This window comes from Ahaetulla prasina, chromosome 15, assembly GCF_028640845.1.
Source record: "Ahaetulla prasina isolate Xishuangbanna chromosome 15, ASM2864084v1, whole genome shotgun sequence".
NCBI lineage: Eukaryota > Metazoa > Chordata > Lepidosauria > Squamata > Colubridae > Ahaetulla > Ahaetulla prasina.
The window spans coordinates 5,388,272-5,407,821 of record NC_080553.1 but is presented as its reverse complement, the minus strand read 5'-3'; the positions used below and the strand labels follow the sequence as shown (position 1 = coordinate 5,407,821).

The 19,550-nt window shown below is 42.5% G+C and overlaps 1 protein-coding gene across 1 annotated transcript in view; it reads right to left on the bottom strand.

Annotated features, from left to right (window-relative positions):
• The window catches only part of TMEM132C (transmembrane protein 132C), a 175,364-nt gene that overhangs the window by 76,532 nt on the left and 79,282 nt on the right, over positions 1 to 19,550 (bottom strand). The window contains exon 4 of the mRNA XM_058158320.1: positions 576 to 722. Within this exon, the coding sequence (XP_058014303.1) occupies positions 576 to 722 (147 nt within the window). The remainder of the gene's footprint in view (positions 1 to 575; positions 723 to 19,550) is intronic.

Genomic DNA, 19,550 nt, shown 5'->3' with positions numbered 1-19,550 from the left:
AAATGATAGAGCCCAGCAACAAAAAGCTCAGATGCATCATCCTTTAGTTATGCCACCTTTATGTATTATTCAGGCTGTAAGAACATACAAGGTCCATCTAGATGGGATCCTGATTCTTAAGGGGAATCAAGAAAATGGATTCTTGAAAGCTTACATTGACAAGTGACTCCATCTTCCCTTTCCTTCCTTCCTTCCTTCCTTCCTTCCTTCCTTCCTTCCTTCCTTCCTTCCTTCTTTCCTTCTTTCCTCCCTCTCTCCTCCCTCCCTCCTCTCCCACCCTCCTTCCTCCCCTTCTCTTCCCTTCCCTCTCTCCCTTCTCTCCCACTATCCTTCCTCCCCTGCCCTGCCCTTCCCTTTCTTCTCATTGCCCTTCTTTCCTTCCTTCCTTCCTTCCTTCCTCCTCTCCCTCCCTCCCTTTCTTCTCATTGCCCTCCCTCCCTCCCTCCTTCCTTCCCTCCCTCCCTCCTCTCCATTATTTTACTGCAGCCATGCTTCCCCTCCATGAAGGGGTCCTTCCCATTTTGATCTAAATCAAAGAGGGGTCAGAATGCTCAACAGCTGAAGTTCTGGCTTACCTGCCGCGTGAATTTGCCTTGATTCTGTGACACATGACAGCAATCGTCGAATGCTTCCCACCATTACTGACCTCCTGCATCACGTCCCACTGCCGTAGCTCGCTGATTTTGGCACTCAGGATGTTTACCCCTTTCTTCACTTTTGCCCTGTTGGAAGGAAAGTTGCAAAAAGAAAAAGAAAAAAATATATATAAAGGAGAACTCACCATCTGCTGGTGATTGGTTCAAGGTCAACCAGCTAGCTTTCATGCCTAAAGCAGGACTAGATCTCACCATCTCCTGGTGATTGATTGAAAGTCACCCAGTTGGCTTTCTTGCCTAAGGTGAAACTAGAAGTCACAAACTCTTAGTGACTGGGCCAAAGCCACCCAGCACAAGGTCACCCAGCTAGCTTTCATGGCTAAGGCAGGACTAGAACTCACCATCTCCTGGTGATTGGCCCAAAGTTACCTAACTGGCTTTCCTGCCTAAGGTGAAACTAGAACTTTCTTTCAGTGATTGGTCCAAAGTTGTCGAGCTAACTCTTCATGCCTAAGGCTAGACTAGAACTCACAGTCTCCCACTTTCTGGCCCTGGTACCTTAACCACTAGACCAAACTGTGCTTGACATAGTGAGACAGGTTAGTCTTGTTGCTTGCTACACTTGTTCTTTGTGTTCTTTGTGTGTGTGTGTGTGTGTGTGTCTTGGACAAGGTTAGGACAATTTAGACCTGCAGGACAAAGCAACACAAAGGGAAATGAGTGGGTGGAAAGCTGGAATACAACACAGAAGGCTGGTGTTGAAGCTATGAGTTAATTAACTGCTATATCAGACATTTACCAAAAAAAAGTGTGTCTCCCTTTTTGTCACCAGCACAATGGTTATTTTAATAAAAGCAAAGAGAAACCGGACCAGAGAAGCTAATCCATAGTTATAGAAATCAGGAGTGCGAAGCTCTTAATGCAATGAAGGTCTCACAACATGCCCCGAGCTTTACCTTTGAAATAAATATGGAGAGGCATAATCAGTTATGCTTAGAATCTCTCTCTCTCTTCTCCCTCTCTTCCTCTCTCTCTCTCTCCCCCTCTCTTCATCTCTCTCTCTCTCTCTCTCTCTCTCTCTCTCTCCTCAAGTGATGAAGCTCCTACAACTTCCAAAAGCAACTTCTGTTCCATCAGTTGATTGTTCTTACAGTCAGAAAATTCCTTCTTATTTCCAGGTTGAATCTCTCCTTGTTCAGTTTCCATCCAATATTCCTTGTCTGGCCTTCAGGTTCCTTGGAAAATAGCTTGACCTCCTCCTGTCTGTGGCAGGCCCTCAAATATTTGAACGTTGCTATCGTGTCTCCCCTGGGCCTTCTCTTCACTAGACTAGCCATGCCCAGTTCCTACAACTGTTCACTGTATGTTTTAGTCTCCAGGCCTTTGATCGTCTTAGATAGAGTCAAATTAACAGAGTCGGAAGGGACCTAGTAGGTCATCTAGTCCAACCCCCCACCCAAGCAGGAGACCCTATACCATTTCTGACAGATGGTTATCCAATGTCTTCTTATCAACTTCCAGTGTTGAAGCACTTCCACTGATTAATTGTTTTCAATGTCAGGAAATGTCTCCTTAGTTCTAAGTTGCTTCTCTCCTTGATTAGTTTCCACCCACTGTTTCTTGTCCTGTCTTCAGGTGCTTTGGAGAATAGTTTGATTCCTTTGTGGCAGCCCTGAGATATTGGAAGACTGTTATCATGTCACAAAAAGATGTTGAGACTCTAGAAAGAGTGCAGAGAAGAGCAACAAAGATGATTAGGATACTGGAGACTAAAACATACGATGAATGGTTACAGGAATTGGGCATGGCTAATCTAGTGAAGAGAAGGACCAGGGGAGACACGATAGCAATGTTCAAATATTTGAGGGGCTGCCACAGACAGGAGGAGGTCAAGCTATTTTCCAAGGAACCTGAAGGCCAGACAAGGAATATTGGATGGAAACTGAACAAGGAGAGATTCAACCTGGAAATAAGAAGGAATTTTCTGACAGTGAGAACAATCAACCAATGGAACAGAAGTTACCTTCAGAAGTTGTGGGATTTCATCACTGGAGGCTTTCAAGAAGATTCTGGACTGCCATTTGTCAGAAATGGTGCAGGGTTCCTGCTTGGGCAGGGGGTTGGACTACATGACCTACAAGGTCCCTTCCAACTCTGTTAATCTGTAAAAAATGGGATGGAGATAGAGTTAGATGGCCTTGTTTATTTTAGATTAGCTTAAAAATTGTGGTGGGCAGCTCATCCCTCTTGGAAGTCACCAGATTGTGAAGGAACGTTTTAGATCGTCGGAAAACATGTGTATTTTCAATAACGCCAGTCACGTCGCGCCTTTTCAATGCCTGACGTTTTAGTCTTTTGCTCGAAAACAAACAAACTTTGTAAGAATGCACAAATACAGTTGTTTTTCCTCAGATTTCATCTCAGAAACAAAGCACTGAATCATTCCCCGAGCGTCTTAACCTTCTAGTTTAGTTTTTTTCAAACAGCTTCACGGTTGTCAAAGCTGCTCTGGGGGAGAGACAGGTTCACCATCTAGTGATCTGATGTTCTGATGATCCTTTGTACTTCAAAGGACGTTTTTACAGGTTGCTCTAGAGATCTACAGAGCGGTTATTTGTGGCTGTCTTTTGAACTGGCTGTTGGTCACTGTCATGAAATCTTTTCTGCGCCTTCCAGTTCCTTGATTTCACCTGAGGCTTGCTTAGGCGAGGAAGAGAAATCGTCTAGAGGTTATCCTGAGCAGCACTTAGCTGGGGGTTCAACTCTGATAAAAATACAGTTGATGTAAAGGACTGAATTTTACCTGAGATAAAATGCGAAGAGGGAAGTTGTTCATGGGGTAAACTCAACTATGGGCCTTCAAAAGTTGTGGGAGCTTCATCACTGGAAGCTTTCAAGAAGAGACTGAACTGCCACCTATCAGAAAAATATAGGGTCTCCTGCTTAGGTGGAGGGGTTGGACTAGATTTATTTATTTATTTATTTATTTATTTATTTAATCATATTTATATACCGCCCTATCTCCCGAGGGACTCAGGGCAGTTTACAGGCACTAAAAACAGATAAAAACAATATAAATACAATATAAAAACAATTAAAAAACTTATTCTAAAGCCCATTAATTAAAAAGTATAAAAATAAAACCCAATTTAAAACCCATAAATTTAAAATCTAACTCAGTCCTGCACAATTAAATAAGTATGTTTTAAGCCCGCGGCGGAAGGTCCGAAGGTCCGAAAGCTGACGAAGTCCGGGGGGTAGATCGTTCCAGAGGGTGGGAGCCCCCACAGAGAAGGCCCTTCCCCTGGGCGTCGCCAGACGACATTGCCTCGCTGACGGCACCCTGAGGAGACCCTCTCTGTGAGAGCGCACGGGTCGGTGAGATGACCTACAAGGTCCCTTCCGACTGTGTTATTCTATATTGAATGGAACAACTTGCCTTCAGAAATTGTGGGAACTTCATCACTGGAGGCTTTCAAGAAGAGACTGGACTGCCATCTGTCAGAAATGGTGTAGGGTCTCCTGCTTGGGCAGAGGGTTGGACAACATGACTTAAAGGTCCCTTCCAACTCTGTTAATCTGTTAATCTTCTGCTCATTGCTGAGGGAAGATATATGTGATGATGGCTCCAAAGACTACACAGTGTTGATTTCTGGTTAATCTAAGAAATTATACCCTAAACTGGAGTTATTTTGCATTTGTCTGCCTTTTCACAAGATTGAAACATATGGGGGTCTTTGGTGCTCTCTGAGCTGGGTGGTTTTCTTACAGACATTTCATGACCCAACTAACATCATCAATGCTAGAAGAGAGTGGGATTTGCTCTGTGTTTATAGAAAAGTGGCTTGACCTATTTAGTGTTGGTGGGAATGTTCTTGATGGTTCCTTGATTAGACTGTTGTTGACTGTTGATTGCTTGTCTGAGTTTGTAGGTCCTTGACTATGGTGTTCTATTGGGGGTATAAACAGAGAGCAAACCCCACTCCCTTCTAGCACTGAGAAAACAACCCAGCTCAGAGAGCATCAAGGATCCAGAGTTGTCCTCCTCCTCTTCCTCCTCATTTCCTCTCCATAAATCTCACCCTCTTCTAGCACTGATGATATTACCTGGTTGGGTAATGAAATGTCTGCGAAGAAAGCCACCAAACTCAGAGCAACAAGGATCCCACAATCCTCCTCCCCCTCCTCCCCACAAACCTCACTCTCTTCTAGCATTGATGTTGTTACCTAGTTGGGTCATGAAATGTCTGCAAGAAAACTACCCAGCGCCGTTCTTCGTCCTCCTACTCTTCTACTCCTTTCCTGCACTCCACAAACCTCACTCCCTTCCAGCACAGATGGCGGTTGCAAGTCTATAGGTAAAGGTAAAGGTTCCCCTCACACATATGTGCTAGTTGTTCCCGACTCTAGGGGGCGGTGCTCATCTCCGTTTCAAAGCCAGAGTCAGTGCTGTCCGAAGACGTCTCTGTGATCATGTGGCCAGCATGACTAAATGCCAAAGGTGCACAGAACGCTGTTACAATCCCACCAAAGGTGGCCCCTATTTTTTCTACTTGCATTTTTTTATGTGCTTTCGAACTGCTAGGTTGGCAGAAGCTGGGACAAGTAACGGGAGCTCACCCCGTTACGCGGCGCTAGGGATTCGAACTGCAGAACTGCTGACCTTTCGATCGACAAGCTCAGCATCTTAGCCATTGAGCCACCACATCCCTTGCAAATCTATAGGACTCCCTTGTATCCCAGGGGTTTCCTACAAGGTCTGATTTTCCTCACTGCCTTGAAGCTACAAGCTTCGTATTTACTCTCCTTCCGGCCTCTGAGCTTCCAACCGCAAGCCAGGAAAGAATCGGGAATCCCCAATTGGTGTGGAAGCGGTGGGTAGAAATCCTGTAATAAGAACTTGAGTGCAATAAGAAACCACTTAGAGCATCCCATTATATCTCCTGCCATCTTTCATTTGAGCAGCGGTTTTACTTTCTCCTCGGAGAGTTCTACACAGTGCGGAAATGGTTCTTCCTTCTCGTTGTTTCTATTATGTTGTGTGTTTTTTTTCTTGCCCCCCCAAGGCAAAGCTTGATTGAAAAAAAAGAGCTTTTTCAAGAAGGGGCTGCAGTGGATATTAAGGGGAAATAAAAAAAGTCCACTTCTAAGGAAAAAGAGTCCTTCGACATGGAAGGAGTTTGATTTAGAGGTAATAGTTATTGATAGCAGCCTAGACTAGCATCTTTACCATTTTTATTGGATGCATTAGAAATTCCAAAGACAGGTGATCGTTTGTTGAGGTTCAGTCACTTTCAATTCCCAGTGGCCCAATGAACATCATCTCTCACCAGAATTCCCCAGGAACAATGGCTTCTTGGAGTTCTTGTAAACTCATCGTATCTAGTCTAGTGAGAAGAAGGACTAGGGGAGGACGTGATAGCAGTCTTCCAATATTTGAGCTGCCGCAAAGAAGAAGAGGGGGTCAACCTATTGACCAATGCACCTGGAGAAGAAGCAACGGATGGAAACTAATCGAGGAGAGAAGCAACCTAGAACTAAGGATTTCCTAATGGTGAGGACAATTAACCAGTGGAACAACTGCCTTCAGAAGTTGTGGGTGCTCCATCCCTGAGGGCTTTTAAGAAGAGATTGGACAACCATTTATCCAGAATTGTATGGGGTATCCTGCTCATGCAGGGGGTTTGACTAGATGACTTCCAAGGTCCCTTCCAACTCTGTTATTCCACTCCACTCCACTCCACTCTCATTCCATTCCCTATTCTATTCTATTCTATTCTATTCTATTCTATTCTATTCTATTCTATTCTATTCCATTCCACTCCACTCTCATTCCATTCCCTATTCTATTCTATTCTATTCTATTCTATTCTATTCTATTCTATTCTATTCTATTCTATTCCATTCCATTCCATTCCACTCCACTCCACTCCACTCCACTCTCATTCCATTCCATTCCATTCCCTATTCTATTCTATTCTATTCTATTCTATTCTATTCTATTCTATTCTATTCTATTCTATTCTATTCCACTCCACTCCACTCCACTCCACTCGCACACCAGAACAACTAGACACAAGAACAGTTTTTTCCCGAAGGCCATCACTCTGCTAAACAAATAATTCCCTCAACACTGTCAGACTATTTACTGAATCTGCACTACTATTAATCGTCTCATAGTTCCCATCACCAATCTCTTTCCACTTATGACTGTATGACTATAACTTGTTGCTGGCAATCCTTATGATTTATATTGCTATATTGATCATCAATTGTGTTGTAAATGTTGTACCTTGATGAACGTATCTTTTCTTTTATGTACACTGAGAGCATATGCACCAAGACAAATTCGTTGTGTGTCCAATCACAGTTGGCCAATAAAAATTCTATTCTATTCTATTCCCATTCCCATTCCCTATTCTATTCTATTCTATTCTATTCTATTCTATTTCCATTCCCATTCCCATTCTCTATTCTATTCTATTCTATTCCCATTCCCTATTCTGTTCTGTTCTATTCTATTCTATTCTATTCTATTCCATTCCATTCCATTCCACTCCACTCCACTCCACTCCACTCTCATTCCATTCCATTCCATTCCCTATTCTATTCTATTCTATTCTATTCTATTCTATTCTATTCTATTCTATTCTATTCTATTCTATTCTATTCCACTCCACTCCACTCGCACACCAGAACAACTAGACACAAGAACAGTTTTTTCCCGAAGGCCATCACTCTGCTAAACAAATAATTCCCTCAACACTGTCAGACTATTTACTGAATCTGCACTACTATTAATCGTTTCATAGTTCCCATCACCAATCTCTTTCCACTTATGACTGTATGACTATAACTTGTTGCTGGCAATCCTTATGATTTATATTGCTATATTGATCATCAATTGTGTTGTAAATGTTGTACCTTGATGAACGTATCTTTTCTTTTATGTACACTGAGAGCATATGCACCAAGACAAATTCCTTGTGTGTCCAATCACACTTGGCCAATAAAAAATTCTATTCTATTCTATTCTATTCCATTCCCTATTCTATTCTATTCTATTCTATTTATTCTATTCTATTCCATTCCACTCCACTCCACTCTCATTCCATTCTCTATTCTATTCTATTCTATTCTATTCTATTCTATTCTATTCTATTCTATTCTATTCTATTCTATTCTATTCTATTCTATTCCACTCCACTCCACTCCACTCTCATTCCATTCTCTATTCTATTCTATTCTATTCTATTCTATTCTATTCTATTCTATTCTATTCTATTCTATTCTATTCTATTCTATTCCATTCCACTCCACTCCACTCTCATTCCATTCTCTATTCTATTCTATTCTATTCTATTCTATTCTATTCTATTCTATTCTATTCTATTCTATTCTATTCTATTCCACTCCATTCTCATTGCATTCCCTATTCTATTCTATTCTATTCTATTCATCAATGATATCTAGATACCTTGTCTTCTGCAACCTTCTTTTTGAATGGCCTTTGATTTTTGCAATCATACAGATGGTCCCTCATTCCCATGATCATGGGTCCCATGATTTAGTTGTTAAGTAAAGCAGTTGCTAAGTGAGGCTGTGACTGTGCTTATGATCTTCCTTCAGCTTTCCTGTGCTTTATAGACCTGTGAAGGTCCTGAAGCCAAATTGATGTAATGGAGAACACAAGTGAGGTCCTATCAGGCTCAAAACAATCCTTCCTTCTTCTCTCCCTCCTTCCCTCCCTATATTCCTTCCTTGCTTGCTTCTTCCCCCCCTTCCTCCTCCTCCTCCCTTTCTTCCATCCTCCCTGAGTAAGACTGGCCAGCTATTGGGTTGGTGCTTGGGACTCAGGACCCCCAGACAGCAACCCGCTAAGCGCGGGGAACCCTGACATTCCCCTTTCTTTCTTTCTTTCTTTCTTTCTCTCTTTCTTTCTTTCTTTCTTTCTTTCTTTCTTTCTTTCTTTCTTTCTTTCTTTCTTTCTTTCTTTCTTTCTTTCTTTCTTTCTTTCTTTCTTTCTTTCTTTCTTTCTTTCTTTCTTTCTTTCTTTTTCTTCCTTCCTTCCTTCTTTCCTTCCTTCCTTCCTTCTCTTCCTCTCTCCCTCCCTATATTCCTTCCTTCTTTCTTTCCTCTTCCTCCTCCCTCTTCCTCCTTCCTTCCTTCCTTCCTTCCTTCCTTCCTTCCTTCCTTCCTTCCTTCCTTTTGCCTGGATCTCTTTGGAAAAATGGTCCAGTGAAATGGTAGGCACCTTTAAACCCACTTTTAAACACACACACACACACCAAACACACACAGAGAGAGCTTTGGTTGGAACACCAGCTCATATTCTGGGCTAAAAATAAAGCATTTCGTTCTGCAGCCATGCTTTTAATGTGCATAATTTCTTTTGATGACCAAATGTAGGGTTTGAATTCCCATTCACTCTGTGTGTGTGTGTGATGCAGACAGCTTTACCCCAAACTACATAGATCACACTGTGCATTGCAAATGAAGTCATCCCTATCCTGGCCATCATGAAAGCTGCACCAGCAATTTTCATTCTTACTTTAAACCCTCTCTTCTTTATTTAGTTATCTATTTAGCTGATTTAGATGGCTGCCATCTGGACAATGGACTGTATCAAGAAAAGCACCATCCATGTAGTCTTCTTGTCATGAAGTGGAAGTGGTCTATAGAGATTCTCAGTCCTCCAGGTCATGGCTGTCCCAAAGGTGCTTTTTTCAAGAGGCAACTGGACTTCCTTGTTTTTTTTTTGTTTGAAGACGTTTCACTTCTCATCCAAGATGTCAGGGTTCCAAGTAACACCCCCAACGAAATAAAACTCCAAGGCTTGAGTTTCCTCAAAGTTTCATTTTATTAGATATGTCATATTGGCACATCTAGGAAAAACCTGAATCTGAAAGCTTCCGGGTCCCTGTCCAAGTCCCTGCCCAGCACCCACATGTCCATCACATGGTCCAATCCAAGCACCGTCCCAACTGGAGATGCCTCCCAGTTCCAGCCTTCCAGGTGCAGGGCAAGATGGCCTTGACTCTCTATGAAAGGAATGTTATTATGACTATATATCACCCTGGCTCCATACAATCCCCCCTCCCAGTTTCCCACCATTGGAAATGTGGCAGGCCTGAAGATCCAGCGAAAAAGATGGCTTCCAGGCCTGACACAAGAAGCTTCTTCAGCTGACAGGATAGTGGGAAATTGAAGTGGAAGTGGTGTTTGGACTTCCCAGTCACCCATCCTTGGGGTCTCTCGGTGGGTTCTCATCTACAGTAATTCTTAAGGAAGGCTAATGCAGGTTTCTTTTGTGTCCATAGGGAAGGAGAAAATCAGACTATGGAGTCCTTGGAATTGTCTGAGCTTGGTGGTTTCCTTGCAGATGTTTCATTACCCAACTAGGGAATATCATCAGTATGAGGAAGTATGGGGTTTAATAATAATAATAATAATAATAATAATAATAATAATAATAATAATAATAATAATAATAATAATAATAATAATAATAATAATAATAATAATAATAATAATAATATTTTAATTTGTATACCGCCCTTCTCCCGAAGGACTCAGGGCGGTGAACAGGCAGATAAAATATAAATACACACAATAGATTAAAACAACCCTTAAAAAACTAATTTAAATGCCCAAAATGTTAAAAACATACTCCCTGTAAAATAACACAATTTTAAAACCCATCCAATAAAAATAAAAATCAGGCTAGTCCAGCCATATGAAATAAATAAGTTTTAAGTTCGCGAAAGGTCCTAAGGTCAGGTAATTGTCGAAGTCCGAGGGAAGTTCGTTCCACAGGGTCGGAGCTCCCACAGAGAAGGCCCTCCCCTGGGGGCCAGTCGACACTGTTTGGCTGACGGCACCCTGAGGAGTCCCTCTCTGTGGGAGCGTGCGGACGATGGGAGATAGAAGCCGGCAGTAGGCGGTCCCGTAGATAGCCCGGTCCTAAGCCATGGAGCGCTTTAAAGGTGGTAACCAATACCTTGAAGCGCACCCGGAAAGCAACAGGTAGCCAGTGCAGTCTGCGCAGGATAGGTGTTATGTGGGAGCTCCGAGATGCTCCCTCAATAACCCGCGCAGCCGCATTCTGAACTAGCTGAAGTCTCCGGGTGCTCTTCAAGGGGAGCCCCATGTAGAGAGCATTGCAGTAGTCCAGGCGAGAGGTAACAAGGGCATGAGTGACTGTGCATAAGGCATCCCGGTCCAGGAAGGGCCGCAACTGGCGGATCAGGCGAACCTGATAAAATGCTCTCCTGGAGACGGTCGCCAAATGGTCTTCAAAGGACAACCGGCCATCCAGGAGCACGCCCAAGTTGCGTACCTTCTCCATCGGGGCCAATGATTCACCCCCGACAGACAGCCGCATCTGCAGCTGACTGTACCGAGGTGCCGGCATCCACAGCCACTTCGTCTTGGAGGGATTAAGTTTGAGCCTGTTCCTCCCCATCCAGACCCGTATGGCTTCCAGACACCGGGACAACACTTCGACAGCTTCACTGGGGTGGCCCGGGGTGGAAAAGTACAGCTGGGTGTCATCAGCGTACAGTTGGTATCTCACCCCAAAGCCACTGATGATCTCACCCAGCGGCTTCATATAGATGTTGAACAGGAGGGGTGAGAGAATCGACCCCTGTGGCACCCCACACATGAGGCACCTTGGAGTCGATCTCTGCCCCCCTGTCAACACCGTCTGTGTCCGATCAGAGAGGTAGGAGGAGAACCACCGATAAACGGTGCCTCCCACTCCCAACCCCTCCAACCGGCGCAGCAGGATACCATGGTCGATGGTATCAAAAGCCGCTGAGAGGTCTAATAGGACCAGGGCAGAGGAGTAACCCCTATCCCTGGCCCTCCAGAGATCATCCACCAGCGCGACCAAAGCTGTCTCCGTACTGTATCCGGGCCGGAAGCCGGACTGGAACGGGTCTAGATAGACAGCTTCATCCAGGTACTGGGGTAGCTGACATGCCACCACACTCTCTTTGCTTCCTGTTTACATATAATGGTTTACCTTGCCCATTTTGGTGACAGTATGGTTTTCCTTTCTTTTGATTAGGGTATGATTTCCTGCTTGATTGTTTGTCTGGTGTCAATCCCTGCTTAGCTGGGTGTAGACTGCTGGAGAGAATGTGTTCTGATATTTTTGCTTTCTGATTCAGCCTTCCATCCTTCCGGGGTTGGTAAAATGAGGACCCAAATTGTTGTGGGTAATACGCTGGCTCCATAAACCACTTAGAGAATGCTATAAAGCACTATGATGTGGTATATAAGTCCTATTGCTATTATTTCATTAGAATGATGTGTAAATGTTGTTTACCTCTATGTGTTTGTTGAAGGCTGATGTTTGTGAATGCCAAGCTCCCAGGAATTCTCTAGCCCAGATTTAGCTTGCCCTAGAATGCTCTAGGAGGAAACTACAGTTGAGTCCATCCATGTGTTGTGAGATTAAGGAGGTTTCATAGTTTCTTCTGACTGCTAGTTGGTGTTCACAGATGCACTCTGCCAATTCTTCTGCTTGTCTGTCCTACATAGCGGGATCAGACTACCTGTCCCCATGTATATAAAATGTATGGCTAGAAATGGTACAACATTGCTGTGTTTGGAAATTGAACCTTTCATACCAACAAAGACCTAGTTTAAAAAGAAAGAGGACATCTTTAAATTCCTGACCTGTTAACCTTAAGAAAAAAAACAACCCTGCTCAAGCAGGAGACCCTCTACCATTTCAGACATGCTTGTCCAATCTCTTCTTAAAAACCTTTATCGTTGGAGCACCCACAACTTCTGGAGGCAAGTCCAGAACGCTTCAGGTATCACTGAGCAGAAATTGAGAAATTGACTACATGTCATTGACTACAATGGGAATTTGACAGCCCCTGGAGCTCTGTCTAGTTTGTAGTGCATTGCCAAATGAAGTTTTCTGAATGGGTAAAATCAACTCATAGTTAGGTGTGTGTGTGTGTGTGTGTGTGTGCATTGCATTGTGTTGTATGAATTAGTGCAATGTAGAAAGCTCATCTTTCAATATGGCAGCTTTAAACAAAGCACATAGGTTAATCAAAAGAGGCCGCTTTGAAGTTTTAGTGTTTTCCAGTTACCCAGTTTTCTCCTGCTGTACCAATTCTATCCAGCTGGCCGCCTCAAGGAGGTCACAGGTATAATTCAGAAATTCACATTAATAACCCATAAGAAAGTGCAACGTCTGAAAGAGATTGTAATTTCCTTTGCTCGGATGTCAGAATTTTCTCTCCTTCTATCAGCATCATTTTCAGGCCGGTCTAATTACCATCACAAACACCAAAAGTGCTGCTTGTGATTCAGTTCCTTCTCTCCCCTTTCTCACCAAACAGAAAGTGCTTGAATTTCAAGCATGCTGCTCAGACAATTAACTTCCCAGACCTTACAAGGTAGCTAACAACAAGATCAGGGTGGGCTTCAAGAGACACCCCCTCAACCCCACTGAGATCTGCCACTCATCCGAGCCAGGCAGCAAAGGTCTAAATCAGTTCTGAGTCCAGAATGGTGGTCACGATGGAAAGGAGGAAGCAATGTTTTTAAAAGATAGGTCTAAATTGGAAAAAACAACAACAACTAAGAAGCAAGGATTGGCCAAGTGTAGATTAAAGCTGTGGAGGAGGAGGAGGGGGAGGAGGAGGAGGAGGAGGGGGGGGAGGGGAGGGAGGAGGAGGAAAAGAAGGAGGAGGAGGAGAAGAGGAGGAGGAGGAAAAGGAAAAGGAGGAGGAGGAGGAAAAGGAGGAGGAGGGAGGAGGAGGAAAAGAAGGAGGAGGAGAAGAAGGAGGAGGAGAGGAGGAGGAAGAGAAAGAAGGAGGGGGGGAGGAGGAGGAGGAGAAAAAGGAGGAGGAAAAGGAGGAGGAGGAGGAGGAGGAGGAGGAGGAGGAGGAGGAGGAGAGGAGGGGGAGGAGGAGGAGGAGGAGGAGGAGAGGGAGAGGGAGAGGGAAGAGGAGGAGGAAACATCCTGAGATCTCCCCAATGGCTCCAAACAAATCTAGGTTTATCACGTTCATGGTCCACCCTTCCTAAAGAGAGAAGAGGCCTAAAGAAAGTCATTGGTGAAGTGGTTAGACATTCCATCACCCATGCGATCTTTGATCTTCCTGGGAACAACTGGCACAATTTGACCACTCCATGCAAAGTGCATGTCCTTTAATACTAATAATGCTATGCATGGAGAATCTACCAAGGTTCTGACTTCTAGCCATGAGAGAAGCTCCCATCCACTATCACAAACCAGCTGCAATGGAGGCAACCAATTAAGAACGCCAATAAAAATAATGAAAGGAAAACCTCGGTCATGTTTATTCATTATGAGAAGAACATTGACAATAACAAAAATTCAACTCTCCTTATCAGCTGTTGATTAAACTGATGCAATGATTACTAATCATGGAGTTTCACCCCGGGCTATAATTAAGTGTCAACCACTTAATGAGGATTTCTATTTTTTGCTTTGATTAAACACATCAGCACTGGACAGTTTGATGATAAAGATGTGCGGTGTGTGTGTACGTGTGTGTGCATTCACGCACACACGTGTGTAATTGCTTGGGCTTTGTACTCATCACATCATCAAGAAGAGCTTGCAGAATTATTGCCACCTATTTAATGTATCTTTGCACATCTCTCTATCTCTGTCTCTCCCTCCCTCCCTCCTTCTTTCTTCTATCCATCTCTCAATCAATCATCCATCCATCCACCCACCCATCTATCTGTTTATATGACTCTATGATAGAATAGAATAGAATAGAATAGAATAGAATAGAATAGAATAGAATAGAATTTTATTGGCCAAGTGTGATTGGACACACAAGGAATTTGTCTTGGTGCATATGCTCTCAGTGTACATAAAAGAAAAGATACGTTCATCAAGGTACAACATTTACAACACAATTGATGGTCAGTATATCTTGTCAGTTACTTGTCCCAGCTTCTGCCAACCTAGCAGTTTCGAAAGCACGTAAAAATGCAAGTAGAAAAAATAGGGACCACCTTGGTGGGAAGGTAAGTGTTCCGTGCGCCTTTGGCATTGAGTCATGCCAGCCACATGACCATGGAGACGTCTTCGGACAGCGCTGGCTCTTCGGAGATGAAACGGAGATAAGCACCACCCCCTAGAGTCGGCAACGACTAGCATGTATGTGCGAGGGGAACCTTTATCTTTACCTTACTAATCATTTATCTATCTTTATGATTCTGTGATTCTATCTGTCCGTCTGTCTGTCTGTCTGTCTGTCTGTCTGTCTGTCCGTCCGTCCGTCTGTCTTGTCTGTCTGTCTGTCTGTCTATCTATCTATCTATCTATCTATCTATCTATCTATCTATCTATCTATCTATCTATCTATCCTATCTATCTATCCGTTTATATGATTCTATGATTATCTCTATCTCAATCATTTATCTCTAACGATCCAACTGTTAAAACTACTGAAGTTCGCAGATGACACAACAGTGATCAGTCTCATTCGAGACAATGATAAATCCGTATTACAGACAGGAGGTTGAACGACTAGCCTCGTGGTGTGACCAGAACAATCTGGAACTGAACACACTGAAAGCCATAGAAATGGTGGTAGACTTTAGGAGAAACCTCTCCATACGTCCACCTCTCACAATACTAGACAAGACAGTAGAAACAGTAGACAATAAAAACCTTCAAATTTCTAAGTTCTACCATTTCGCAAGATCTAAAATGGACAGCTAACATCAAAAACATCATCAAAGAACGATAACAAAGAATGTTCTTTCTGCACCAGCTCAGAAAGCTCAAACTGCCCAAGAAGCTGCTGATCCAGTTCTACAGAGGAATTATTGAGTCTGTCATCTGCACCTCTATAACTGTCTGGTTTGCTTCTGCAACCCAACAAGACAGACACAGACTTCAGAGGATAATTAGAACTGCAGAAAAAACAATTGCTACCAACCTGCCTTCCATTGAGGACCTGTATACTGCACAAATCAAAAAGAAGGCCGTGAAAATATTTACAGACCGTTCACATCCTGGACATAAACTGTTTCAACTCCTACCCTCAAAACAACGCTATAGAGCATTGCACACCAGAACGACTAGACACAAGAACAGTTTTTTCCCGAAGGCCATCACTCTGCTAAACAAATAATTCCCTCAACACTGTCAAACTATTTACTGAATCTGCACTACTATTAATGTTCTCATCGTTCCCATCACCTATCTCCTTCCACTTATGACTGTAACTTTGTTGCTTGTATCCTTACGATTTATACTGATATTGTTTCCTGATTGCTTATTTATAGCCTATGACTATCATTAAGTGTTGTATCATTAAGTGTTAAATTTGTACCCTATGACTATCATTAAGTGTTGTAAGTGTTCTACCTTGATGAAGGTACTTATGACTGTAGGACTGTAACTTGTTGCTGACAATCCTTATGATTTATATTGATATACTGACCATCAATTGTGTTGTAAATGTTGTACCTTGATGAACGTATCTTTTCTTTTATGTACACTGAGAGCATATGCACCAAGACAAACTCCTTGTGCGTCCAATCACACTTGGCCAATAAAAAATTCTATTCTATTCTATTATCATCTATCTACTAATCATTTATCTATCTTTATGATTCTCTCTATCTGTTTATATGATTCTCTGTCTCAATCATTTATCTATCTTTATGATTCTATGATTCTATCTATCTATCTATCTATCTATCTATCTATCTATCTATCTATCTATCTATCTATCATCTATCTATCTATCTATCTATCTATCTATCTATCATCTATCTATCTATCTATCTATCTATCTATCTATCTATCTATCTATCATCTGTTGATCCATCCATCTCTCCAATCTCTCCATCCATCCATCTCTCCATCCATCCATCCATCCATCCATCCAATGTATATGGTACATTTCCTTTGAGATCTCTGGGCAGCTGACAACAAACTGATTAAAAGCAATAAATCGGTTTTTTTAAAAAAAATAAAAAGCAACCATTATTCCAAAAATTAACAAATCACAAGGGATAAGAGGAAATAGATGTTAACAGCAATGAAGCCATCTCAAGATCTCCCTGGTCCCCTTCTTGGGCCTGATGAGATAACCAGCTCTTGAGGGACTTCCAGAAACTCAACAGGGAAGGAACTCATCTTACTTTGGGTGGGAGAATCCTCCATAAGGAGGATATGCTGAAGAGAAGTCTTCCTCCTGGGAAATTCTTTGCTAACCCCTCTAAAAATGGGGACCAACCCAATTTTTCATTGAAGGTTCTTGGAGACCTTTTGTTAATGTGCTCATATCAAAACCAGTGGGTTTTCTTCTTTTTTTAACATATTTTGAATTTCCTAAAAGACACTGCTTTTGTTTTTCCAATATTTCTGCATTAAGAAGACTGGCAGCTGACTGAAAAGAAAGAATTAATTCCTTCCACAGTGCTGCGATGCCCATATTCTGAAAGATGAGCTTTGTTGTCCAAACACAGAATAGAATAGAATAGAATAGAATAGAATAGAATAGAATAGAATAGAATAGAATAGATTTTTTATTGGCCAAGTGTGATTGGACACAAAGGAATTTGTCTTGGTGCATATGCTCTCAGTGTACAGAAAAGAAAAGATATCTTCATCAAGGTACAACATTTACAACACAATTGATGGTCAATATATCAATATAAATCATAAGGATTGCCAGCAACAAAGTTACAGTCATACAGTCATAAGTGGAAAGAGATTGGTGATGGGAACTATGAGAAGATTAATAGTAATGCAGATTTAGTAAATAGTTTGACAGTATTGAGGGAATTATTTGTTTAGCAGAGTGATGGCCTTTGGGAAAAAACTGTTCTTGTGTCTAGTTGTTCTGTTGTGCAGTGCTCTATAGCGTCGTTTTGAGGGTAAGAATTGAAACAGTTTATGTCCAGGATGTGAGGGATCTGTAAATATTTTCATGGCCCTCTTCTTGATTCGTGCAGTATACAGGTCCTCAATGGAAGGCAGGTTGGTAGCCATTATTTTTTCTGCAGTTCTAATTATCCTCTGAAGTCTGTGTCTTTCTTGTTGGGTTGCAGAACCGAACCAGACAGTTATAGAGGTGCAAATGACAGACTCAATAATTCCTCTGTAGAACTGGATCAGCAGCTCCTTGGGCAGTTTGAGCTTCCTGAGTTGGCGCAGAAAGAAAGGCATATTTACTAATAAAATATCACCTTCGGCTCCGAGTGCTGAATTCACTTTTGCTTGGAACCCTTTCAGGGGCCTCCAAGCATAGTAAACTGACCATGGCATCTTTTATTTATATTTACATTATCTTAAAATTCTCAGAGGCTGTGCTGAACCAAGAGCCAAGAAGAATCAGGTCAAGGATTTCATATCTTATCAAGCCTACAAATAAACGCTGAAACAGGTTGGGCATCGGACACTGATGTCACTTTATATCTCCTCTGTTTTTCAGAAATTTTTGTGTGTCCTTTTGCCTTGTGAGTTCTCCAGCTTGAAAGGTTGCAACGTACTTGGAGAACTTGAATTGGCCAAAAAAATGGACAGTGCATTTTGCTTTTAATCTAGATTTTTTTGGGAAGCTGTTTTGATGTCTCCACCAACTTGATCACCTTTGGAAGGCATTGCTTCTTGTTGCATCTGGGAGCCATTCCCTCCTTTTGAGTCATCTCCGTCATGTCAGAAGATACACTGGTAGATGTGGAATTGATCAGAATCCCTCTTTGCATTGGAGGATAAACATAAATTCAACATTGTAAACAATGGTTAAAAGAGACAGGAAAAATTTTATGTTGATAACAGCTTGTTTCAATGTTTGATGGGTCAATGTGGCCTAACCAATCTCATTAATCATCATTATCTCCTTTTTAACGATCCCATAATCCCTTGCAGGGTGGAGTCTGGGCAACTGAATGGAGCTAGCAGAGTGTTTTAATGGCCGGATGCCCTTCCTGTCACCAATGCAGAGTTTTGTTCAGCAGAGATATTCTCAGTGTGCCTAGAGAGAGAAATATGTGCCTCTATCTAGGATCAAATTCACAGCCTCCTGATTGTGACTCTAGGCCACCACACCACTCCAAAGCAACCTCATTAATACTATTACTAAAATATGAGTCCATAATTGGAAGTTTCTAGAAAACCTTTGACTATGACAAAGGGGAAAAAATAATAAATAGATATGGAATAATCATATTAACTTCATTTGAAATAAATGTTTTTATTCTAATTTTACCAACCTCTTTTTGTAGAATGTACAAAAGAATGTACAAGGGTGATTTTTAATCCAAAAATTGTACACCTCTGCAGATGCGTACTTAAAGCAAGGGAGATAATGTATCAATGAATGATTTGTCCAGGTGGCCAATAAGTGAGTGAATGTTGGCCAATATCCCAAACTGTTCTGAAGGTACCTGTTGTTTTGATGTTGTTCTGTCCCCCCACCTCAGTCTGGGAGGCACGAGAAATGACTCAATTACCTGGCAATTGAGTCCACGGCAGCTATCAGCTCTGGCAGCAACCCAGCGAGCGTCTGCCAAGGTTTTTCTGTTATCTTTCTTGATGCCGGCATGTCAACGAGGAAGTCAGGAATAAACAGCACTTCAGCTCAAGTTCTCTCTAGGCAGTTTGATTTGTTCGTCACAAAGTAGTATAGCAGCCCCTCCTGCTTTTATACCCTGTGGGGTGTGGCTCCATGACTCAGCACTTTCTAGGCCTGTCCCACCCCTACTTCTGTTGTTCCCGCCTCTCTTGTCTACGAAACCTGGGATCTAACCAGGACTGATTGTCCTCAGCTGGGTCTGGAAGTGTTTCCTGGGTGGGGGGAGATACAGGAGACAGAGGCCACCTGGCCTGCCTCTGGCTTCTGGTGCTGAGCCAGGGAAGCTGGCCCTGCAGAAGGGAGCCCTGACGGCCCTTCCCCCTCACTCTCTGAGTCACTCTCTGGC